This window comes from Lepus europaeus, chromosome 12, assembly GCF_033115175.1.
Source record: "Lepus europaeus isolate LE1 chromosome 12, mLepTim1.pri, whole genome shotgun sequence".
Taxonomy (NCBI): Eukaryota; Metazoa; Chordata; class Mammalia; order Lagomorpha; family Leporidae; genus Lepus; species Lepus europaeus.
This window is the reverse complement of record NC_084838.1, coordinates 11,612,575-11,637,383: the sequence shown is the minus strand read 5'-3', so window position 1 is coordinate 11,637,383 and position 24,809 is coordinate 11,612,575. Positions and strand designations below refer to the sequence as shown.

At 44.7% G+C, this 24,809-nt stretch overlaps 1 protein-coding gene across 4 annotated transcripts; it reads right to left on the bottom strand.

Annotated features, from left to right (window-relative positions):
- Positions 1 to 1,365: 1,365 nt before the first annotated feature.
- RBM18 (RNA binding motif protein 18) lies at positions 1,366 to 24,790 on the bottom strand. 4 transcript variants are annotated; one of them, XM_062207625.1, is made up of 7 exons: positions 24,685 to 24,790; positions 24,204 to 24,260; positions 19,993 to 20,112; positions 11,782 to 11,908; positions 8,268 to 8,354; positions 6,510 to 6,595; positions 1,366 to 3,291 (listed from the first exon to the last, which is right to left on the bottom strand). In XM_062207625.1, the coding sequence occupies exons 3-7, from the start codon at positions 20,103 to 20,105 to the stop codon at positions 3,132 to 3,134; spliced, it is 573 nt and encodes a 190-aa protein (XP_062063609.1). In that variant the 5' UTR covers positions 20,106 to 20,112; positions 24,204 to 24,260; positions 24,685 to 24,790; the 3' UTR covers positions 1,366 to 3,131. The 4 variants fall into 4 exon arrangements, with proteins under 4 accessions (XP_062063609.1, XP_062063607.1, XP_062063608.1 ...); XM_062207623.1 differs by lacking the exon at positions 24,204 to 24,260; XM_062207624.1 differs by lacking the exon at positions 24,685 to 24,790 and having other exon boundaries at positions 24,204 to 24,537.
- Between the last annotated feature and the right edge of the window lie 19 nt (positions 24,791 to 24,809).

Genomic DNA, 24,809 nt, shown 5'->3' with positions numbered 1-24,809 from the left:
AGCTGATGTGGAGTGAACCACTGGGTGGCAGATTTCTCTGTAACTCCACCTTTCAAATAATTTTTTAAATTATTTAATTATTTGGCTAATGGGTAGGAAACTATTGAACAGCTCTTCAGTGGGGGTACTGCAAGGGTCCAGGCAAGAGACGATGGCAGTAGCGCTGGAGGTGGAGAGAAGTGGTTGGATGTAAGATGTATTTTGAAGGCAGAAATCATAGGATTTGAAGGACCAGACAGGAGGAGGAATAAAGAGAAATCAAGGATAAATATGTTGGCATCAAATTATATTTGAGGAACATCATGATTACACATAGGAAATGTTTACTATTTATCAAGCAAGAATAAAATTCCCACATCTATTTATTTGGAAATGTATTGTGCATACCTGACATAGATAAGGGACAGGGCTGTAGAATACTTGGTTTCACAAGTTTTTTTTAAAAATATTTCTTTAAAAGATTTTATTTGGGATAGTCACAGACAGAGGAGAGAGAGAAAGGTCTTCCATCTGCTGGTTCACTCCCCAAATAGCCTCAACAGCCGGAGCTGAGCAGATCCGAATCCAGAAACCCAGAGCTTCTTCCGGGTCTCCCACAAGGGTGCAGGGGCCCAAACATTTGGGCCATCTTCTGCTCTCCCAGGCCATAGCAGAGAGCTGGATAAGAAGAGGAGCAGCCGGGACTTGAACCAGCGCCCATATGGGATTCGGCGCCTCAGTGGGGGCTCAGCCCACTGCGCCACAGCACTGTCTGGCATGTTTATTTCTGACATGCTTTGAAAACCTTTGCTGTATCCTCTTCCCAGACACTGAGTTGCCAATTCCGGAAAATCTACTGGTTAAGGACGCATGTGGCATTTGATGCAACAGCCAAGATTAAGACAGTTCATTCCTATTTCCTCAGTTCGATACTCTTGTATAAAACTGTGACATATTAGCAAAACAGTTAAACAAAGAAGAATTCTACTTAGCATACAGATAATCTAACAGGGTTGACCAGGTTACCACTTGTATCTTGCAAACCTTTCATCCTCTTGGCAATTTGTGATCTATTTATTCTTTTGAAACCCCTGTTTCCAGAGACTGAACACCATATGATACTCGCAGGAACTTCCACGACCTACTCCTTTTCAAGCAGTTCCCTTTGGGGCTGGAACAGCTGGTCTCTTTCTCTCTCCTCTAGCAACAGGAGGGCAGGCACATGGGGGGGAGCTGCCAGAGGCCGACCCTCCGGCTGCAGCCCTGTGCAGAGACGGCCCTTGGAAGCAGGGCCCCACCTGGACACACCGGCCCGAGCCCTTCGTGATCCACGCCTTCCACAGAGGTGCAGCCTTTACTCCAGAAAAGGACGAGAGAAGAGAGAACCACAGACGCCGTCTTGCATTTATTCACACAGAGGGATAAGAAATCGGTACAAATAATAAACATTGCTTTAAATACAAATAAATAACTCTGGTTTCTAAAGGAAAAACTCTATATACTTCTAAGGTAAGTATTTTCTAAGTTCCTATTAAAAATAGAAGACTATTTTGCATTAAGTTCTACTCCACTAAAACCCTTTGAGGACTTAAGGATAAAATGGTGAGTTCCGTACTCCAAGGAGTCACCAGAAAAATGGGAGATAGTACTCCTACCTCCCTGAACCATCCTCCAAAAGGAAGGAGATACTTGCATCATAGATAAACACAGTTAATAAATGCAGAAAGTATTTTATATCTAAAGATATCTAAAAAGATTAACCTTGGGAAAAGTGGTAAGAATTTCTCTACACCAGTTCGGTGAATCCTGAAACCTCACGATGCTTAAGTTCCTCTAACAAAAGCTTCCTCGCGCAAGGAATCAGAGTGATAAACAGTCTGTGATCACCTGAATGGTTCCCGGAGTAACAGAGGGATTCCCTGGTAAAGGAGCAATGGTCCTGGCCAAAGTTTGCCAAACCTGGCGTCAAAAAGACTACAACTGTGCTCAAGAAACCATGCCCCAAATCTGTTGGCATAATTCTCTCCATATACTGCTGTATGTAGGATGTTCAAAGTGGCAAAAATATCGAGGGGAAAGTATGTCCTATGAACGAGGAGTCATTCTCATTACAATCCTGGTGCCAGAGTGGCTGCTCCACCGACTTCCAGGGCTCAGGGCATGGCCTTCCTCATCCTACACAGACAGGATCATTTGCTCTCCTCTACTCGGACCCTACACAATTATTAGAAAATAATGTATTTGATAGTGACCTATAGCAACGTTTATGTTTTCAGAGAAATTTTGTTCTGCTATTTAGACTGACCATGATACAATTTCAAACACAACAGTCTCATGCTATGAAACAATCTCATGCAGTAAGTGCATTTTTATAAATCCCACGTTAATAATACTTGTATCATAGAAGGCGGTATTATTTATATTTAAAAATGATTACTACAGAATAAGAGTTAGATTTCTAAACAGAACTTCCACTGTGGTATAAAATGCTAAATTTGATTCTACAATTTTGTTGATGCGAACAATTTTAAGATATACACCATGTTTTCCTAATTGGGATTTTGAAACAACAAGCATAATTTTTAAACAGATCACTACAATGTTTGCTCAAAGAATCATCTCCCTTTTGCCAAGAACGTTCTCTTTTTTTAGTCCAATTGGAGGGATTTTCATAGTAAATTCTGCAACAACAGTTCAGAACATGATTTAAAATCTACCATTTCCCACCATTTTTTACTTTTTCTTTATGTTGTGAAGACATGAGAGCACAGAAAAATGCTCATTTTTTTTTTTGATGGACATAAATAAATTTAGTTTCCTGGTTTGAATAATAACATTTTGTGTGCTTGCCTTTTTCTCTGGCACACTATATGGTTTCTGGAGTCACAAATCCAAACAGATCAGCCAACTAGAGCATCCCAGTGTTCAAATCACAAGTTTTGGAGACAATCCTATTTATTCTGGATGATGCTCAATTCCACACATACTTCAAGGACGACACATCCATAAGAACATCCAAAAATGTTATGCTACCAAACTAACATGTGACTGTGCTCTGTCAGACAGTACCAATTACATCTACAAGGTACAAAGGCAGAGGACTTCAGGTGTAGAGACCAATTCGCTTGCGCTGCTATGGTAATTCACAATCATCATCTTCGAGATTTCCAGGCTGTTCTAGAATAAGGAGTAGTCCTTTTTTTATCTGGTGGTTTAAAGTAGGAATAGACAGGCGCTGCTGGGTACTCTGCATCGGGATTTTCTGCCATCATTTTCAGCTTTGCCTCAATGGCTTTTATCTTTGCAGTGACACTGGAAAAAGGGTAAGAGAGGATCAGAGAGGAGCAAGGTACATTCAGAAAATGTCTGTGCGTTTCATCTTCTTCCTCTTACCCGGATCAGAATGGCAACAAGATATTAAATAATGAACATTTAAACCTCTGATTTAGAAGACTAAAAATAAATAATAAATAAATAACCAGAGCTCTCATTTTAAGAGAGAGATCCAAGTCTGAACCATCTACTGTTTTAAGTCCAGATACTGCCAGGAGTACTTCCTGTGTATTCACATCTAATCTTCAGACAGACACCCTTCAGCACCTTAGTGCTTCACAGAGAGCACTCAAAAATAATTCTTGGGGCCGGCACTGTGGCCTAGCGGGTAAAGCTGCTGCCTGCACTGCTGGCATCCCATATGGGCATTGGTTTGAGTACCGGCTGCTCCACTTCCGATCCAGGTTTCTGCTATGGCCTGGGAAAGCAGTAGGAGATGGCCCTGGTTCTTAGGCCCCTGCACCTGTGTGGGAGACCTGGAAGAAACTCCTGGCATCGGATCAGCCAGCTCCGGTCATGGTGGCCATTTGGGGAGTGAACTAGTGGATGGAAGACTTCTCTTTCTCTCTCTCTGCTTCTGCCTCTCTGTAACTCTGCCTTTCAGATAAATAAATAAATCTTAAAAAAAAAAAATTCTTGTTCAATTCAAAATGACACTAGTAAGTAGGTTATAGTCCTTATTTGGCAGATGAACAAACGAAGGCACAGCAAGATGAACTTGCTCAGTGTTGAACAGCTGGTAAATGACAGAGCTGAGAGCTGGATGCAACTGCCTCTACAGCCCATGCTGCTCACCGGTACACCAGAACACCTTCTCAGTCACTGAATAACGGACAACATGCTGGCAACCCCACAGGCTCTTTTTTTTTTTTTTTTTTTTTTTTTGACAGGCAGAGTGGACAGTGAGAGAGAGAGACAGAGAGAAAGGTCTTCCTTTTGCCGTTGGTTCACCCTCCAATGGCCGCCGCGGTTGGCGCGCTGCGGCTGGCGCACCGCGCTGATCCAATGGCAGGAGCCAGGGGCTTATCCTGGTCTCCCATGGGGTGCAGGACCCAAGCACTTGGGCCATCCTCCACTGCACTCCCTGGCCACAGCAGAGAGCTGGCCTGGAAGAGGGGCAGCCGGGACAGAATCCGGTGCCCCGACTGGGACTAGAACCCGGTGTGCCGGCGCCGCAAGGCGGAGGATTAGCCTAGTGAGCCACGGCGCCGGCCTCTACAGGCTCTTTTTACAGACGGATGTGTGGAATCACAATGAACCGGGACACTGTGCCTAGCGTTTTACTTATGATGTTTCTAAGCCTTGCAAGATCCCCACAAGAACCGGTATCCTTATTTTATAGCAGAGACAATGATATGCCCAAGATTCTTTCAGGTAACCAACTGCACAGCTGAGCTTCAGCCCGTTTGCCTACTGCAAAGCCCTTACTATTTCCTCTCCATCAGGGTGGGAGCCGACCAGCTCTGTCTCACAGCAAGGGGGAAAAGTTGTGAGGGGTTTGCTTCTGATCAAGGCCACTGCTTTCCCCAGACCAGAACGCAAAGCACTCAGGCAGTGTTTTTTGCCATCGGGATCCTATTATTTTGTATCCTTGGTGCTGTGGATGGTCTATAGTCAGTGAGGAAAAGTTGGAAAGAGTGTATACAGTCTTTCAGAGATCCCTGGAAGGTACGCATCTGCTACACACATCCATAAACTTACACGGGCAAGAAATTAAAAAAACCAAGTTACAATAAGAACAATACGGAGGTATTAGTGAGGTAGATTCTGGGACCTCTTTCATTAACGGAACAGCCAATCATTTATTCTGTATGAGTCACAGGGAGACAACTGTCTCTAATTAAAAATAGAAGTTGATAAAAAAGACATACGCTGACATTCTCTAAACTGAAAAATAGATGGAAAACACTAGGCTATCCAGTAAACAACTGGCAAATACTGATCCTGAGAAACTGAACACGTGTTCACTGTAATGTGAAGGCCACTGTGCATAAATACGGTCATCCTTTCCCACTGGGAGTTGATTTAGGGAAACCTCCATAGAGACCAGTCTGTGACCATAAAAAATTAAGAAATACCATGACATGAAACTTAAACATAAGATTAATTTCAATTTATCACTTGTGAAAGTTTTTCAGGGCTACCTCTCTGCCACAATTTAATGAGGTGCTGGGAAGTCTCTTTGGTTGGTGCAGATAACATACAAGGAAGGTATTTTCTTCTTCATCTGGCCTTCTGTCCACGTGGGCATCACTTTCCTGGCTCGAATATGACTTCTGATCTTTCTCTATCGCTGATGCTCCTCCACCAGCCTTCACCCCCACCCCAGACCAGGCTTCAGGGCGGCAGGCCTATTTTTACAGCCTACAGCTTCTTTCAAGTGGTAACTAAAAGGCTGAATTTTGAAGCCTGTCTGACTTTGAATTCTGACTCTGCTATTTGCTCCCGCATCATCTCTGCTAAGTTATTTCACCTCACTAAACGGCAGCTTCCTCCTATGTAAAATGATTTTCAAGGATAATTAAATGACACATTGTATGCAGAGTGCTTACTACAGTGCTTGCTTCATAGTAAGCTCAATAAATCCTTGCTATTGTTACTGTTATTGTTAACATTTCTCCCTAGGCTACAATCTAAAAATAAATAAATAGATTAAAAATCAACTTCTGCTCAACCATCCCACATAGCTTCACCCTTTTCTATCCAACCCTTAGTTCTCCTGTTTTGAATTAACTCCAAAGAAATAACTGACAATTCATAGAAACTAGAACCAAAACTATTATAGTTCCTGCAATGGTGCATAGAATTAAATGTCTGCAAACTAAATTTTGTATAAGGGAACTTATGACTGGGGAGGAATTAATGTATACAAATGCCAAAGGGACCCAAGGCCTTATTAAAATGCTTGTTTTTAGAGAAAGGACTGTGTTTGCCAAGCATGAGGCTCAGTGTGTGGCAGCTAAATCTGTCCCTTTGTGAGTGAATGAATCTCCAAGCGGGAATACACAATCTGAGGGGGCAGTTGGAAGCAGAGGGAATGTATACATTCTGGAGGTTAACTGAACATCTCTCTCAACAGGTCCCGTTAGTAGAATCTACTCTACACCTAGCCTGAAGATCTGCTGCAGTATGCATGAAGGTGTGGAATGAGAAACAGCTTCAGTGCGTGAACACTGTGCCTGACAGTAGTTCCTTACCTTAGGTTGGACTGAGTGGGCTCAGTGCTTGAGGATGGCTCAAGACTAATTGGAAGGATCTTATCATTCTTGTTATGATCGTATCTCTGAAAGGGAGAAAAACAGAAATTACTGCATCTCCAGAAACCAGCCCTTTATTGTAGTGCGTGGATTCAGAAACTCCAATCCCACCAGTACATCATCAGCTTGTTTTCAGAAAACTCTAGGACTGCTTTAGGCCTAGAATTAATGCAAAAATCCCCATGGTTCTGGCCAAAAGCTGTAAGTTTAGAAGTTGAGAAGAAGTTTCCATCTAACCATTAGTCCACCTTATTTGGCAGGGAAAGAATTTCAGCTTTTGGATTCACAGACAGTACACAGCAAGGGCCCCCTTGAACATCCTTATTTTAACATACTGCCTCTTACACAATTTATTTTGATTCAAAATACTTTAAAATCCTGCTAGATTTTGCGAAGCACAAGTTTAACAGTCAACTCTTAAGAGGCCTGAGTGGAGAAGACAGGTAGTAAGGACTTGTAATTGCTGATACAGCAAACATTCTAAAGGAAAGGATTGGTTTAATTTGAAGTTAGAAAATTACCTACTTCTTATATAAATATAATATTAAAAAGTAATCAGGAACCTGTGGTCAAAAAGATTTATAGGAGCAGAGAACCACAAGGCATAGACATTTTCAAATGAAAGGCAGGAATGAAGGATGATTTCTCTTGTGTGCCTTTTCAATGAGATGCAGAATGAGAAAATGACAGCCAGTTTAACAGATGAGACTTGATTTTCTCTTGAGTAAAAAAAAAAGCATTTGGTAACTCTCCTTGTTGTTTCGAATTTTATGGCGATATGTCCTGGAAACTGAGAAGGCTCTGTGATTACCTGAACTACTCACAGGAACCCAAAGCGTCTGATCTTTGTTTTTTATGTTGGGTAGGGGTAGAGCATCTTTGGTCAAAAACCACACTCATACAGCTGAAGACTGAAGCTCTACCTCTGTCACAAATCTTTCTGGCAGACAGGCCTGTCAAGACCCCACTGCAGGAGCAGGAGCGTCAACTCCTGGTTCTGCTCTGGTGCGCACCCCTCACTCCACCTTCTCTGTGCCAGCTGCCAACAGAAGGCCATTCACTGCTACATTTTTTAGACAGCTGCAGTTTTCCTAGTGCATTCTCCTAAGAGACCAACTACAGGACGAACAGAGTAGTTTGCCACTTCTCAGGGCTTGCAGACTATAGAGACACCACAAAGTCACACACACACACACACACACCCTAATAACTCTCATGTTATTAATAACATCTCTGCTGTAAGGATATGCCAGTGTTTTAAACACTCCTACAAACTGCCCATTTCTCCAGCATTTAGAATAAACAGATTCAAACCCTCCACAGGCTGAGAGGCTGGGAAGAGTCTAATAATGCCTAAAGCAACTAATTTTAAAAATAAATACATTTTGCCTCCAAAGAACCACTCCCACCAAAGAAAGAAAGAAAAAAAAAAAAAAGAAGTCTGGGTATACACACCAGCCACATGGAAAAATCAATCAGAAACAGGATCTGTGGGCACGAGAAGAAAAACAACGACGGAACTTAATCCCTCCTGAGGTGCTTTTTAAGACCAAAAAAAAAATCTGGCAACACACACGGTAAATGTGAGTAGGAGACCGAGGTGAAGGGGCTGGGCTGCACACGGGCCGTGGACAAGTGTCTCTCGTAGATCCACTCGGGATGAGACCTGACCTCACCTCTGTGGCTTCTGAGACGTACCTTTACCTGCGCGTGTGCCCATCGCACCACCAGCTTCTTAGACAGAGCCAGCTTGCCATTGAGACACTGGATGGCTTGCTCCGCCTCCTGTCCAGGAAAGGGATGAAGGTTAGTCAGAAACACAAATACCTAACTAGTTTTATTTGTTCTTACAGTGCTTACACTAGACTTGATGGCTGAGTTTCTACCAAAATTACTTTTGGAAAATAACTGGCAAAGGCAGAATTACAAAAAGGATCTGAGTTTTTTAAGTTCAGTCAGACAATGCTTTGAATCTTGGCTCTGTTGCTGGCAGCACGATGTCCGGCGTGTCACTGAATGTCTCTGGGCTCGTCACCTGGAAACATGGATTCTACTATGAGTTCCTTGCTGTCGGCTGTAAACACTCAAGTGGTGCGAGCGAGGCATGCAGCATACAGTGAGCACCTGACAGATGTTAGCTAAGGGGACACCTCTGAGTAGGTGACTCCTTTCTGTTCACTTTTAACTGAGGGTAGCACCTCTTCCGTCAAGTAACTATGCTCCCACTCAGGCTTACTCCCTGGATCCAAAGTGACAAACACGAAGGCTTCAAGGGACAGGGGAGTGAAGGAAACCAGGCCGGAAAAAGCAGGAGTGAGTCAAAGGGACTGTAAGGTATTTGTGTGAGTCAAGCTGTGCACCTGGTTTTCAGAGCCAAAAGTTCTCTGGCCCTTTCCCCATCAAATATAGAAGCAACGAGGTTAAAAGGAATTCCTGAAGCTGGCTAATAGTCACTTTTAGGTCATTCCCACAATAGACACTTAAGGTCATTCCCAGGAAACACGGCTGTACTTTCCCATCCTAACAAATCTTCTCTGCTCCATTTATATCCAGGAGGCATTTATTTATTTTTTTTTAAAGATTTATTTATTTACTTGAAAGTCAGAGTTACATAGAAAGAGAAGCAGAGGCAGAGAGAGTGAGAGAGGTCTTCCATCTGCTGGTTTACTCCCAAATTGGCCACAATAGCCAGAGCTGCGCTGATCCGAAGCCAGGAGCCTGGAGCTTCTTCCAGGTCTCCCACGTGGGTGCAGGATCCCAAGGATTTGGGCCATCTTCTACTGCTTTCCCAGGCCATAGCAGAGAGCTGGATCAGAAGTGGAGTAGCCGGATCTTGAACCAGTGCCCATATGGGATGCTGGCACCGCAGGCGGTGGCTTTACCCACTACGCCACAGCACCGGCTCCTATCCATGAGGCATTTAGCCAAGCATCACCTGCATTTATTTAGTGGGAGTGATGCAGCCCTAAGGAACTGAAGAGGAACAGGAAGTCCCAGAGGGCAGGGACAGACTGTCAGAGACTGAGTGTAATACTAGTGGGCATTCCAGTCTGGTCTTACCAACCAGTGATTCTCTCGTTCCTCCACCACCAGGATATTCAACAAGTATTTATTAGGTATGCCCTCTGTGTTAGGCATTGGATGGTCACTGGCCATCCTTGCCCACACTGTAGCACACAAAGAGTGACAGAAAACAGATGTTTTCTTCTTCTTCTAAGTTTCATTTGGTGAATGAGAACTTACATGGCACTCTTTAATTCTGAGCTATCAGCAATAATAAAGTGCCAGCAGGGTTAAGTATTTTAAAATATAATTTTCTATCCCTCTATGTTGCTTCAAAGTTCACATATTCAATGATAGTATTAAATACAACCTCAATTTTCATAATACCTTCCTCATCAATTCTCCCAACTTCCTATGAGGTAAGGGAAGTATATAATTTTAATTCCCATTTTTAGATGAAAATTGAGGGCCATCTTTTGGTCTTTCATTCTCTGGTTCACTCCCTCAAATGCCTGCAACAGCTGGGCTGGAGCCTGGATCTCCACTTAGGTCTCCCACATGGTGGCAGGGGCCCAAGCACTCAGACCGTATTCTGCTGCTTTCCCAGGTATTGCAGCAGGGAACTAGATCAGAAGTGGAGCAGCTAGGACTCTGTGAACCAGTGCTCTAATATGGGATGTTGGCACTGCATGTAGTAGCTTAATTCACTGCACCACAATATCGGCCAGTAGCCTAGTCTTTTAAAGCCAACATCTATCCTCAACATGACCACTGATTTTAGTTGCCCATATGAATCTTTATCACACTCTATCATTAAGGAAGAGAAAAGTACTTTCAAATGTCAATCATACAGGGCATTTTTACTTGCCTCAAGAAAACTTGGACAACTAGTGTAACAAAATATGACTTACTGCCTATCATATTTGCAAAAATTAGAGGAAATAAAAAAAGTGAAGTCAAATGACACTCTCATGCAGTTTTAGAATATACTGATACATCATTTCTTAGGGCAATATGGCAGTCGTATTAAGAAAAAATATGCATGGCCTTTGATGATGCCATTCCATTTCCACAAATGTAGTAAACATACACCTAGTTAAAGCTACATGATACTCACTGAGTAACATTTACACCAGGGATTCCCTGAGAACCACTTAAATAGCTGACAACTGGAGATTAGGTAAATAACTACTCATATCTTCATATAATGAAAATCATACAATCATCAACAATGGTATTGATTAGCTTTTAACTGCAGTCTATGCCACAGATACTAAAATACACAAATTTCAGATACAGGTCACTTTTTTTGGTGAGTGTATGCCTGTTCACACACACACATAAATGAAATCACATTATCATGCAGATTGTTATCTTGATGTTTGTGTGTGTGACTGTAAAGAAAGAAAAAGAGATTGGAAAGATTTGTCACTAAATATTAAGTGGTTATTTCCTGGTACTGGGCTAAGTGATTTAAATTTTCTCTTTTGGCTATCCGTATTTTCATCTATTATAATAAGCACATTAATACTTTTATAATATAAAAATCATCCATGTAAATTATTAATAAAACGAGAAATATTCTTACGTATGACAAAGTTACAGAGAGTACTAGCATCATCTTTGTACTTAATAACACCCAAACTTGATGTTTTTATCAAGGCCTTTCTACCCCAAGGACTCAAGTGCAGCACATGCATGCAGCACAGTTGGAGCTGCACACTCCCCTCCTCTACGTGTATTAAAATTTGTATGCATTTGTTCTGAGACATTGGGAAGGGGGGTGCATTTTTAAGAAATCAAAATAAAAGAGTTTGTGGGTGGCTTACCACAGATGGAATTTCTGTACCACAGGGCAAAACTACTCAAAGGAGGCTTTGTTGGCCAGCCACTAAAGAGACAGACAAAACAGAATAGGGGGCGGCGGGGAGGGGATGTCCATGGGCTCAATGTGGGCATCCCAAACCACTGGGTCAGAAAAGTAGATCAGCTGCCTTAGACCCTGAGCCTCAGGAGCATGGATTCTGGAAGCTGTTCACTAATTCATCTGTTTACTGAGTATCTCTTTCAGGACTCAGTGCAAGGCACACAGAGATGCATCAAACACGGCCCCTGCTTTCAAGGAATTGTTATTCTAGTAGTCACGAGATGCACAGACAATGGCGACAGAGTTTGGGAGGTACTGTGAAAGGGTGAGCAGCTCAATTACCTGCTTAGTTTCAAAGTTGACAAAACAGTACCCTCGAGGCTGTCCCTCCAAAGCACCCGACTTGTGGAAGAGGAAGTCAAACTGCTTCACCTTGCCGAACCTCTGGAGGAGCTTGAGGAGATGGTACCTGCAGGGGAAGAAGAACTCCTGAGTATCCTCTGGCCACTTTGCTGGGCGTTCAGCCTGAAGTGTGAGATAAAAGCAGGAGACAATGTACCCCAGGGGCGAAATCTCTCACCCCTGCCGTCCTTCAAACTGCTGTGTGAGTTTATTTGGCAAACAGAGTTGTTTGCCTCTATTTGGAATGGGAACTAGAATTGTCATGGCTATGTGTCTGTCCAACACAAAAATGCCAAACAAAAAAACCACTCCTAACAAACAGCTGTCTGGCCCACAAGCACCATTTGTTTTTCTTTTGGAGAAAAGCTCAAAAATAGTGTCGATTTATTTATTTTTAATTTCTTGGCAATGACATAGCACTTGTGAATAACTATAACTCCCTCAAAAACATACACCCACACTGAAAAGCCAAAGCATATCCTATCTCAAAAATAAACAAAGTAACAAACATATACATTCACACAAATCAACAACAGTTCTGGAAGACCTCCCTATTAGATTTCATAGTTAATCATTAGACCCAAATTGCATTTCTATGAAACTCTGCCAAAAACCAAACCATGGCTGGTGGCACTTCCGTAAGAGCGTAACAGTTTCAATCCCTAATGTGCCTAAACATCAGGACAATGCTGGAACCACACAACATGACTGAGAATGGTCTCTGAGAGGGCAAGGGAACCTGGCCAGCCCCATCAATCATTCAGCTATGGGTAATTAACCAACCTCAGTGGCCTTAACACCACTTATTCTCTGCGGTAAGGTCCAGTAAGTACGTTAGATGGTCAAGAAGAAATTTACTCTTGGCAGGATGTTCACTCCAGGCTACCAGTGGCCACTCTTCCCCTCATCCTCTTCTTGGATTCCTTACTCCAAAACTTGGTTTCTACAGAGCTTTCACATTATTCAAACAGATGTGGCCTGAACAGGTTGCTGTGGCCAATCTCAATTCCGACTTCCTGTCATCTGATGTAAGGGTGAGACAAACCAACAGCTCTCCCGTTTCCTTTTCCTTTGGCCTTCCTCCTGGCATTCTCTGAGCTATTCAACTGGAGTCAAGGCTTTCTCTAAACAATGCGGTGCCTGTGATACTAAAAAGGTATCAGCCCACATGCTAAATCTGTTATTACTGGGAATTCTACCCCACAGGGAGTCAGTGAGGTTGTCCTTATGGACACATTTATATTCACACTGTTTTCAGGGAGAGACCCATCAGTATTTCATTCTTGAGTAAGAATCTCCTTTGGGAGGCAGGAAGATATGAAATGAATCATAAGCTACACTAAATTGGATACTAAAGCACACCAACAAGCAACTGCATTATTTTGGATCAGGCCTCTGACAAAGGAGAGAAGGAAGACATACTGCAGGTCTAGCAGTGGAAGGATGCAGGCATCCCAAGGCACACTGTGGATATTTATCTGGTCTTCGGACCTGTCACAAAAAGGAAAACTGCAATTCTCTTACTTTCTAAATTCCCAACTCCCACCAGGAGACCTCGGTGGCTGGGGGAATACAGGAGCTGACTCTTCAGGGGAAAGGAAGACAGCTGAAGTGCACATTTCTGGTTTTACTTGATTTTCTGAATAGGCTTACAGCAAGAGTGAGCCTTTCAGACACAGCCAGATGAGCCAGAGTCTCCCCCAGGGTCTTTAATTCACAGCTGCACCTTCCACTACTATACTCATTCAAAGTAAAACCATACTAGTTGTCACAGAATGAGAGGTCAGAGCCATTTTAAAAAAATGAAACAATCTAAGGGCTACTGTGGGCTGGTCATCTTTTCATTAGCTTCATTCTGCTTAATAGCAGGAAGGTAACGCGATTGGCATTTCCTAAGAAATGAATTTTAATTTACTCGGAAAAAAAAAAAACCCGCTGTCAGATTATTCTTTGTCAAGCTAACAAACACATTCTGTGCGAGAAGTGCGACCTTAAGATTCCAGGAACATCTGCTTAGGTCTGTGTCTTTCAACTTCTCCAGGATTTCTTTTCTTGTTTGATAATTCTGTAAAATTATTGCAACACCGAAACAAAAGGAATGAAATGTTTACTATTTTGCTTCCTGGAGATGGGGACTGCAAGCTCTGATAGTGAAAAAAGCCTGGAGGATCTTGCTCTCACATCTGCAAGCACTTTTATCTGCTGCTCGAGAATGGAGCGCTCACTACGCTCATCAGGCTCGCTCCACTTGATGAAACGTGCGCCCTGCAGCCGCAGGGGCTGCAGAACTGGTCCACCAGCTCTGCACACATTCCTGCACCGTCACCAGTGTTTTCTGTGAAGAGCCTTTCTGCCTCATGGCACCCGAGTACTTACTCCACATGGTGTTAAAACAGACACTCAGGATGTGTCAAGAACCAAGAAGGCACTTGGACGATCCAAATGAATAAGCCTAGCTTCCTGCCACCAGGGACCTCACCTTCTGGTTAAAAGGGAGAAGACAGGAAATCCACTATCCAGCAGAGTGATACTTGGACACAAAGCTATGTGTGTAAGTACACAGATGAAGGAGGACCGACCGTGCAGGGAAGCTGATGACGAAGGGAAACTTCGTGAAAGCTGTGATAAGGGAGAGGAAGCTGTCGGTATGCGTGATTACCACATGCGCAGATATAAAGGCAGAAAACAGTGTGATCCGATGCAAGAGAGTTGGGTAGACGACACAAGATAAGGTTGAACAGTACCCGCAAGACAGGTTATGGAGAATGTTGTAAGCAATGGGAAGCCAATGAAATGACATCTGATAGCATTTTTAGCATAAAACTTGTTTTAGAGAAAATTTCATTTATAAGAATATAGAAATTATTATTTTTTGTTTTGTTTTTTAAAGGTTTTATTTATGTACTTGAGAGGTAAAGTTACAGAGAGAGGGAGAGACAGAGAGAAAGGTCTTCCATCCACTGGTTTACTTCCCAAATGGCCACATTGGCCGGAGTTTCTTGTAGGTCTCCCACGTGGGTACAGGGTCCCAAGGACTTGGGCCATCTTCCATTGCTTTCCCAGGGGGTGGACTGGAAGTAGAGCAGGCGGGACCTGAACTAGCACCCACATGGGATGACAGCACTGTAGGTGGAGGCTTAACCTACTATGCCAGAATGCTGACCCTAGAAGTTATTATGAGGGGCGGTGCTGTGATGTAGCTGGTAAAGCTGCTGCCTGCAGTACTGGCATCCCATATGGGCAACGGTTTGAGTCCTGGCTGCTCCATTTCTGATCCAGCTCTGTGCTGTGGCCTGGGAAAATAGTAGAAGATGGCCTAAGTGCTTGGGCCCCTGTACCTCTGTGGGAGACCTGGAAGAAGCTCCAAGCTCCTGGCTCTGGATTGGCCCTGCTCCGGCTGTTGTGGCCATTTGGGGAGTGAACCAGTGGATTGAAGACCTCTCTCTCTCTCTAACTCTGCCTTTCAAATAAATAAATATTTAATTAAAAAAAAAAAAGAAATTATTATGAGGCAAGTCTATGTTCTATGCTATGGCCCTTATTAAATGATTTTATTGTGTTTCAAATTTAAGTAAGCAAGCATTAAGGAGTTTTTCATACAAATCAAGGCATGAAGAAAAGCATGGCCAGTGAAGGAAAAATAAAGAATGGCCTGAGACAGAAACAGGGGTTTCTTTGGTTCTCACATGTTCATCCATTTATTCTCTCTCACATTCTAGTTTATCTAGTTCATCCCTCGAAGTCTGAATGGCTCACCACTGCTTTTAAGTTTATTTAACATACACAAACCAACCTCCTCTCTATGGCATATGGATGGCCCTTCCCAGATACCCCTCTGGCCAGTGGGAACAGGAGTCCTTGACATTCCTCAGGTAAGATACCTTAGGATCATCTTCAACTCGCCACTCCTTGTCAGTCTCTTTCTTCACCTCTCAGACTCACCTACTGGTCTCTAAGTTCACTGTCTCTAACTAGGTGATACTGATAGCAGGGCAACCTTGCCTAGCTAACATTCATCTTTGGTCTCTGCCCCTCCAACTCATGCCACACACTGATGTCTAATTTCCCTTCTTCTTCTTTTTTAAAAAAAGATTTATTTGAAAGAATTACAGAGAGGAAGAGACAGATGCAGAGAGACAGGGAGGGGGAGAGAGAGAGAGAGAGAGAGAGAGAGAGATAGAAAGAAAGAAAGAAAGAAAGAAAGAAAGAAAGAAAGAAAGAAAGAAAGAAAGAAAGAAAGAAAGAAAGGTCTTCTATCCACTGGGTCACTTTCCAGATAGCTGCAAGAGCTGGAGCTGTCCCTATCTGAAGCCAGGAGACGAAGCTTCTTCCAGGTCTCCCATGCGAGTGCCGGGGCCCAAGGACTTGGGCCATCTCCTACTGCTTTCCTAGGCCATAACAGAGAGCTAGATGTGAAGTGGAACAGCCAGGACTCAAACCGGTGCACATATGGGATGCTAGCACTGCAGGCAGCAGCTTTACCTACTACACCACAGTGCCAGCTCCTAATTTCCCTTCTAACACATCAATTTCAAAATGCCAGTCTTCTGCTAAACACTCACAGTGAGTCTTTTTGGCATGGAATTCAAACTTGTCTGAACACATTTTAAAGATTCAACAGTATTCTATGCATCCAAACACATTTTCATTATTATTTGGTATTCAAAGTCAATAAGGTCTCAATCTTTCTTACTCCTACGTCTATCCTTTTATTTATGAGCTCTCTTCCACTCAGAATGCTCCTTCTACTTAAAAGTTCTATTGACTAGGTCTTCTCCCATACTTCTTATGCACTGGCCATTAATTTGTCTTTCTATATTTAATATGAAATAGTAGAGTAAGAGACAGCCAGTTAGGAGTGCATATTCTGGCTGGCGCCACGGCTCAATAGGCTAATCCTCCACCTGTGGTGCCGGCACCCCGGGGTTCTAGTCCTGGTTGGGGTGCCGGATTCTGTCCTGGCTGCTCCTCTTCCAGTCCAGCTCTCTGCTGTGGCCCGGGAGTGCAGTGGAGGATGGCCCAGGTCCTTGGGCCCTGCAACCGCATGGGAGACCAGGAGGAAGCACCTGGCTCCTGGCTTCGGATCGGCGCAGTGCGCTGGCCACAATGTGCCAGCCGTGGCGGCCACTTGGGGGATGAACCAATGGAAAAAGGGAGACCTTTCTCTCTAACTCTGCCTGCCAAAAAAAAAAAAAAAAAAAAGAGTGCGTATTCTGTTGAGAGGCAACTGATGGGCATCTTGGCATAAAGTGAGAAGGACTTGGATTAAAAACTGATAGGCAGGCCGGCGCCGTGGCTTAACAGGCTAATCCTCTGCCTTGCGGCGCCGGCACACCAGGTTCTAGTCCCAGTTGGGGCGCCAGATTCTATCCCGGTTGCCCCTCTTCCAGGCCAGCTCTCTGCTATGGCCCGGGAAGGCAGTGGAGGATGGCCCAAGTGCTTGGGCCCTGCACCCGCATGGGAGACCAGGAGAAGCGCCTGGCTCCAGATGGGCCCAGCTCCAGCTGTTGGGGTCATCTGGGGAAGTGAACCAGCAGATGGAAGACCTCTCTCTCATTGTCTCTTTCTCTCTCACTCTTTCAAATAAATAAATAAATCTTAAAAAAAAAAAAAAACTAAAAAGCACATACAGAATGATTTACAGAATGATTTGAATTAATCACAAAATGTGAAAAACCAAGAGGAAAAGTGGAGTTTTTTTTTTTTTTTTTTAATCCCTACTGTGTTACTAATTCCCATACTCATTCATGATGGTAAATATGTGCTATCATTTGTTTTCTAATTCAAGAGGTAAGGGAACACTGGACTAGGAAGGGAATTCAAAAAAACAGAAAAGAAATCAGGAAGAGGGGTGGTAGACAGCATGGATAAATGGAAAGAGTAGGATAAGCAGGGATGGTTGAGGGGAAGGAGCAGGAACTGGCAGCACTGTGTGGGTAGGGGTAAGTTTAACTGGGAAAACTGGAGGATGCTCTACAAACTGTCAAGAATCATTAGAAGTTCAGAGATTTGGATTCAACAATACTTTCTGAGGTTGGACTACATGACAGGTACCAAATGTTCACATGGATTACATCATGTAACAGTTTAATGTTTGAAAAAAATTGTATTTTAATAATGCATCTAGGAGCACCATTATCTACCCTGAGAAGAATAGGACCCCAAAGTTCAGATGTTTCAAAAACCTGGAAAGAAATTATGTACTTCCACAAGACGAGACTTACCTTATTAAAATGTTAGGATTCTCTGCTATCAGTAAGTAAATTAAATGAGGTAATACTAAACATTTCATATTCACCAGAAGCTATGACTGGTGGTTATGTCTTTTCAAAGAAAATTTACTTCTCCTTAATAAAATAGTTTGTTTGACATATATAAATGTTCTAAGGTAGGGAATCCAAAGAACAAGTGTCTTGGATGACACAGAAGTGGAAGCCACAGGTGGAGCACAGGCACTTCCAGTCAGCAAGGCCCTGAGCACGGGTTAGCACTTGATGGGCGTCTGCGGCCTGATGGTTAGCAGAGCAGAGATATCGGTGGGGAAGTTCTGACCCTGTGTCCCCGATACTAATGCTGTCACTGGAGAAAATGCTCACACACACTGAAGTAGCAAACGTCCATGTGAACCTGCCCGTCAAGCACCAGGACACAATTGTAATCTCATTACAGAGCGCTGCAGCCAACACGACCAATGCTGTTTCCACACTTTAGATTTCCATTCGGACAAGCAAAGGTGGGAATGGAAACAGCTCGGGAGAATCCCCTCATAGTTTGGGTTTTAGATGATGGAAAAAGCTTCTTTGATGAACAGACATTAATTGAGAGGTTGGACAGATTCCCACATTCATCCTCAAAGCCATAACCACAAAAAACGAACACACTAAATGCAACCTATAGTCCAGCATCCCTGTGACCAAGGTAACATAGTATCTGGGCAACACATCTTAAATACCATTATAATTTCTAAAGGGACACAAATCTACATTTAGCTGATTTGAGTTTGAGCAGGTTTAAGAAACTAAACTTTCTGTTATGATCCTGGATCTGTAACTTTATATATCCTTTTCCTCTCTCCTAAGTCCAACCCTCAAATATACTCCCTCTCATCCCACACTCAAACTCCTTTGCTTTTAACACTATTTCAAAGGGAGTAACTTTTAGGACTGATAGAATACTTCATGCTTGCTTTAAGCACTGACCCCAGACAGCTCAATCTACTCACCCTTTAGTGCTCTGCCACCAAGCACGACTTTCCTCCACCAAACAACTGGAGAGAAGGAAAAACCTCTCTTTCCTCTCAACTAAGAAATTCCTTTCCACTATAATAGCTGTGATGGAGACTGAGGAGTCAGGACCCTGGGCAAGGCCCTTCTGCCGTGGGGCATGCAGTTTCCTCTATCGCAGGATAGGTCAGCTGGTGGTAACAGAGATTTCCAAGTGTGTTCCATGGAACTCCCAAGTCCCACAGTCACATCAGGGACTGCCAGAGAAAGGGTGACAACTGACAGGAGGCTGTGGGTGTACTTCTTTCCCCCTTTAATCAGACAACTCTGAGCTTTTATTTTACATATGGCTTCTGATTACTTTTGCTTTAAAACAGAGCTCCTCCAATTCAAAAAAGTCTGAAAACTACTTAGCATGGCACTTGGCACACTGCAGGCCTTCACATCACTTAATGTGTGAAAAACAAAGGGACTGAGACGATCTCTAAGATCTCTTCTCACTCTTCTTCTATGTTCTGGGGCTGCTGAAAATGAATTATAATCAAGTTGTTACCCTCTGCCTATGTGCAAAGACTACTTCTGCTTGTTCCTTCATGTGAGGGGACAAAAGTACACCCACAGTTAATTCTAGCAAAAAAGTTCCCTATGGCCACTAGGTAGAAGAATTCAAACAGCTGGAAATGGGAGAACATCCTTGGCAAATGGGAAAAAAGAGGTATGTGGTTTAAAAGTAACCGCATCTGTGTCCTTCCAGGAGCAGAGTCCAAGGGTAAGAAAAGTGACAAGAGGCGAACAACATCAAATCCCCTTAAAAAATAAATTAAAAGTTAAACAAATGGGCCAAAGTGCACCTCGGAAATTCTTCAGAACGTCATCAAGGCAAACAGTGCACTTCTGTGAGTACCGGATTAGGGTGACTTAGACTTACTCTGTGATTTTGGGGTCCAGGTTGCCAATCCATAATCGGTGGCCTTCCTGCAGGGAGCCCTCTGAGAGGATGGACGCATTCTCCAGGGGGAGAGTTTTGGTTTCTGCTTCCATCAAATCTCTGAAATGTCAGAGGAAACAGGCACACTCAGGTAGGAGAGAACACTGTGTGAACATGACACTTCAAATCCAACTCCACGTCGGCTCAGGGAGGGCCTCCCCCTGGGCAAGCCTCCAAAGGTCTCCGTTCTTCCACACCAGGGCCCAGGCATCGGTTCTCCTGGGATGGCTCCTCTGCCGCTGAGGGGAGGGGGAGTGATTCTGCGTGAGGAACTGAAGTGCTCCTCCTCTGGAGCCAGAGGCTGCCCGGGCAGGAGCCAGTGTCCATTCACTACACCGTCCGTATTCCAGTTCAACAACTGTCACCCCAAACAAGCCTCAGAAGCCACAGGGAAGTCTTGCGGCACTGAAAGGGACAGGTAGGGAAGCGTAGCATTACATACCTTTTCCCTCAGAAGAAACCACCTAGGAAATCTGCATATAGATTTTGGAGCTAGAACTGCGTTTGAAAGCTGGCTGTGTGGCTTAATGAGTTACCTGAATTTTCTAGGTTTCAGTTTCCTCATATAGGGTATTACAAAGTTAATGGAGGGGTCAGTGTTGTGGTATGGTGGGTTAAACTGCCACCTGTGATGCTGGCATCCCATATGAGCACTGGTTCAAGCTCCAAGTCCTGGCTGCTCCACTTCCAACCCTGCTAATGCACCTGGGAAAGCAGTGGAAGATGGCTTAGGTAGTCCCACGTGGGAGACCTGGATGAAACTCCTGGCTCCTGGCTTTTGCCTGGCCCAGCCCTGGTCACTGGGGAGTGAACCAGTGGATGGAAGATCTCCCTCTCTCTGTAAATGTGCCTTTCAAATACACAAATATTAAAAAAAAGAAAAAGTTAAGGGAAAGGGGTGGGAGTCATGGTGCAGCAGGTTAAGCCACCATCCAAAACACCCACATTCCTGATCACTGTGCCAGTTTGAGCCCCAGGTACTCTGCTTCCAAACCATCTCTCTGCTAATGTGCCTGGGAAGCAGCAGACAATGGTTCAGGTACCTGAGCCCCTACCACCTGGATGGAGTTCCTGGCTCCTCGTTTTGGCCTGGCCCAGCCCTGACTGTTGCAGCCATTTTGGGGAGTGAATCAGTGGATGAAAGAGTTGTCCTTTCTTCTTTGCTACTCTACCTTTCAAATACATAAATAAATAAAATCTAACTTAAAAAAAGGAAAATATTTATGGGAAATGGAATTAAAATGACAACTTTATTTTGGAACCAAAAATTTCTGAAATCCATCAACACTGTTTTCATATATACATATTTTACATTATGAAAAACATTTTTGAACCAAAAATTTTCTTTGTATGAAAATAACTCAACACTTTTTATTTTTAATATTTTTATTTACGGGGCAGAGAAAGAACACGCACACACATGTAAGCTCCCATGCTCTGGTTCACTCCCCAAATGCCTACAATGGCTGGGGTTTGGCTGGGGCCAGAATGCAATCCAGGTCTCTCAGGTGGGTGGAAGGAACCTACTGACTTTATCACTTCTCCCCTCAAGACTGTGCCGGTGGGAAGGTGGGGTTAGGAGGTAGGAACCAGAGCCAGGAACCGAACCCATCCACTGGATGTCACGTCTCTGAGCTTCAGTCTCCTCATCTTTAAATAACAGATTTGAGGTGGACATCTGGCTTAGGCAAGCGCATTCCATAGCAGAGTGCCAGAGTATGAGCCTGGGCTCTGTTCTCAATTTCAGTTTCCTTCTAAGCACAGCCTGAGGGGAAGCAGGTGATGGTGTGAGTAGTTGGGTCCCTGCCACCCATGTGGGAGACCCAGCCCGAGTTCCCTGTTCCTGGGTTTAGCCTGGCCCAGACTTGGCCGCTGTGAACCTGTGGGGAGTAAAATCGCTGAGCAGGAGATACCTAATAGGGCAAATACATAAATAAGAGATTTTCCCATGTTTTTGACACAAGTTTGCTGAGGGACCAAAAACAATACATGTGAAATATAGTTTTAATAAATATGTAACATGCTAGAGAAAGAAAAGATCAAAGGCCAGGAGAGCTGGCGGACTTCAGAACTCCATTCTAGAGAAAAGGTGTCCTTATATGCCCAGAAGTAACTCAATGGTCAGCACTGCAGGAGCTGTATCTTAGTAACAGCTGACACACACTCTTACTCATCTCAGCACACCCTACAAAGTAGACACGGCAGTCCCTATGGAATTGTTTACTAAATACATTTATCTACCCTCCACACTTGAGGGATTTTTCTTCCATTCCCATCTTCAATTTGTTTGGCAGCATGTGACAAGCAACTATGAACTGTTCAGTCATGGGCCATGGCCTGAAAAAGAGAAATGGATAAGCTGGTAGCTCTTACTCCTACCTCTTAAGAAATAGAGACTCCCGGGTCCGGCGCTGTGGCACAGTGGGTTAATGCCCTGGCCTGAAGCGCCGGCATCCCATATGGGTGTTGGTTCAAGACCTGGCTGCTCCACTTCCTATCCAGCTCTCTGCTGTGGCCTGGGAAGCAGTGGAAGACGGCCCAAATCCTTGGGCCCCTGCACCTGCGTGGGAGACCCGGGAAGAAGCTCCAGGCTCCTGGTTTTGATCGGTGCAGCTCTGGCTGTTGTGGCTGATTGGGGAGTGAACCAGCAGATGGAAAACCTCTCTCTCTCTCTCTCTGTGTGACTCTTTCAAATAAATAAATAAATAAATAAATCTTAAAAAAAAAAAAAAAAAAAAGAAAGAGACTCCCAGGACTGGAAACAAGAACGAAACAGTTCATCTTCTTTCTGCTCTCCTTTCCCACTACTTTCTTACTGATCACTTGCTCAAAAAAAAAAAAAAAAAAAAAATTTACCGTGTGTTTCTATCTTTTAAGCATTCTCTAGATTACTGGGGTCAGATCAGGGAACAAGATTCCTGTCCTCAGGACGCTTCTGTTTACAAAGGGATCACAGCAAACCCAAACCAAAAGGAAGGAAGGAAGATAGAACTAGTATAACTAGTGATGAATGGTGGGAGCACCAGTAGGCAGGGAGGTCTGACAAGGGGAGGGGCTGCTTTAGGCTGAGCAGAGAGGCAATTCCAACTGAGCCTTGAATCACCGGCATTTCTGATTTTTCTGTCCAAAAATAGCAATCATACTACCAACAGCTACTCAGCATCACCAACAGGAACCAGGTTTAGCAGAAACGTGCAGGATATGGAGCTAGAGAGACTTGGATTTCAATCCTGGCGTTTTGGGGGCCACAGTTTGCTGGAGCTGTGGAGTCTGACTGCTCTGCTTCTCATCCAGCTCCCTGCCAAGGCGCTGGCAGAAGGCAGCCAACGATGCCCCGAGAGGCCCCCTTCCCGCAACTCTCCTGGAGACCTGGATGGGATTCCTGGCTCTTGGCTTCAGGTCTCAAGCGTTGGGGCCATTCGGGCACGGAAATGGCGGATGGAAGATCTCCATCTTTCCCTCTTCCCCTCACTCTGCCTTTTTTTCTTTTTTCTTTCTTTTTTTTTTGACAGAGTGGACAGAGAGAGAGAGACAGAGAGAAAGGTCTTCCTTTTTGCCGTTGGTTCACCCTCCAATAGCCGCTGCGGCCAGGCCAGGTGCTTCTCCTGGTCTCCCATGGAGTGCAGGGCCATCCTCCACTGCACTCCCGGGCCACAGCAGAGAGCTGGCCTGGAAGAGGGGCAACCGGGACAGAATCCGGTGCCCCGACCGGGACTAGAACCCGGTGTGCCGGCGCCGCAAGGCGGAGGATTAGCCTATTGAGCCGCGGCGCCGGCCCCCTCACTCTGTCTTTAAAATATATGTCTAAATCAATAAATCTTAAGAAAAAAGAAGTCCAGTTAAGTCCCACGATCTCGCGACCCCTAAGAGGGGCGGCTTGTCGATATGCGCTCTGCCAGTCACCTTTTTTCTTCCCATCCAGTGTTAACTCAGGGTGTCGTTTAAGGGTTGATCTTCGCGCCCTCCCTGGACGGAAAAGGGCTTGGCCAGTCCTGCTCGTGGTTCTGTCCCCAGCACTTCGGACACTGCCTGGCTCTGGGGCTGGGGCACGAGATTCACTGAACGCACGCCGTGAACGAGCCACGCGAGTCCTTCCCTGCGCAGAGCCTCGCTCTCCTCCTAGTTGCTACAATGGGTACAATTATTCCTACCTCGTGGGGTCGTTTGTCTCACATGGGACGACTTCGGTGACTGCTCAGCACGGGTCTCTACGAGGAACAGTGAAGTGTAAGAAAACACTACCACAGCCCTCTGCGTTTGTAATGGCGACACTCCCTTAGACTGAGTTCACAATTAAAAAAAAAAAAAGCTTTTTTACATCTACCCTTCCAGCTGCAAGGACCCTGGGGGCTCGGGAGACACATTTCGGAGAAACTCCAGTCCCGGGCAGCAAACGCGCTTGTTCTTACTGACGCTAACGGCGGGGTCCCGCCGGGAACCCCGGCTCCCCAGCTCTCGGCCGGCCGCCGCCGCTCAGAGCCCAGGGGTCAGCGCTCGGGTTGTTATTTCCGGGCCAGCGGCGGGACGATCCGGGGCGGGGCCTGCGGAGCCGTACCGCGAAGGCAGCCTCTTCCAAGGCCTCCTCGCGGGGCCGGCGCTGAGGAACAGGGACACTTGGCGGCCCGGACTCACCTCGTGGCCTCGGCGTTATGCCCTCAGCTCATGCCCGGACAGCAGGTCCCGATCCGCGGCCCCCACGGACGTCTAGACGCGCCCGCCTCAACGCCGCCCGCTGCCAGGCCGGCCGTGACGCGCTA

Bases quoted from the DNA above. Each gene is read 5' to 3' on its own strand.
- RBM18 (XM_062207625.1), bottom strand. From the start codon at position 20,105: ATGGAAGCAGAAACCAAAACTCTCCCCCTGGAGAATGCGTCCATCCTC. The intron at 6,596-8,267 runs GTACGTCTCAGA...TCTCCCTTTCAG, and splicing joins GGGCACACGCGCAGGTAAAG to AGATACGATCATAACAAGAA. The intron at 3,292-6,509 runs GTAAGGAACTAC...CCCTTTTTCCAG, and splicing joins CCCACTCAGTCCAACCTAAG to TGTCACTGCAAAGATAAAAG.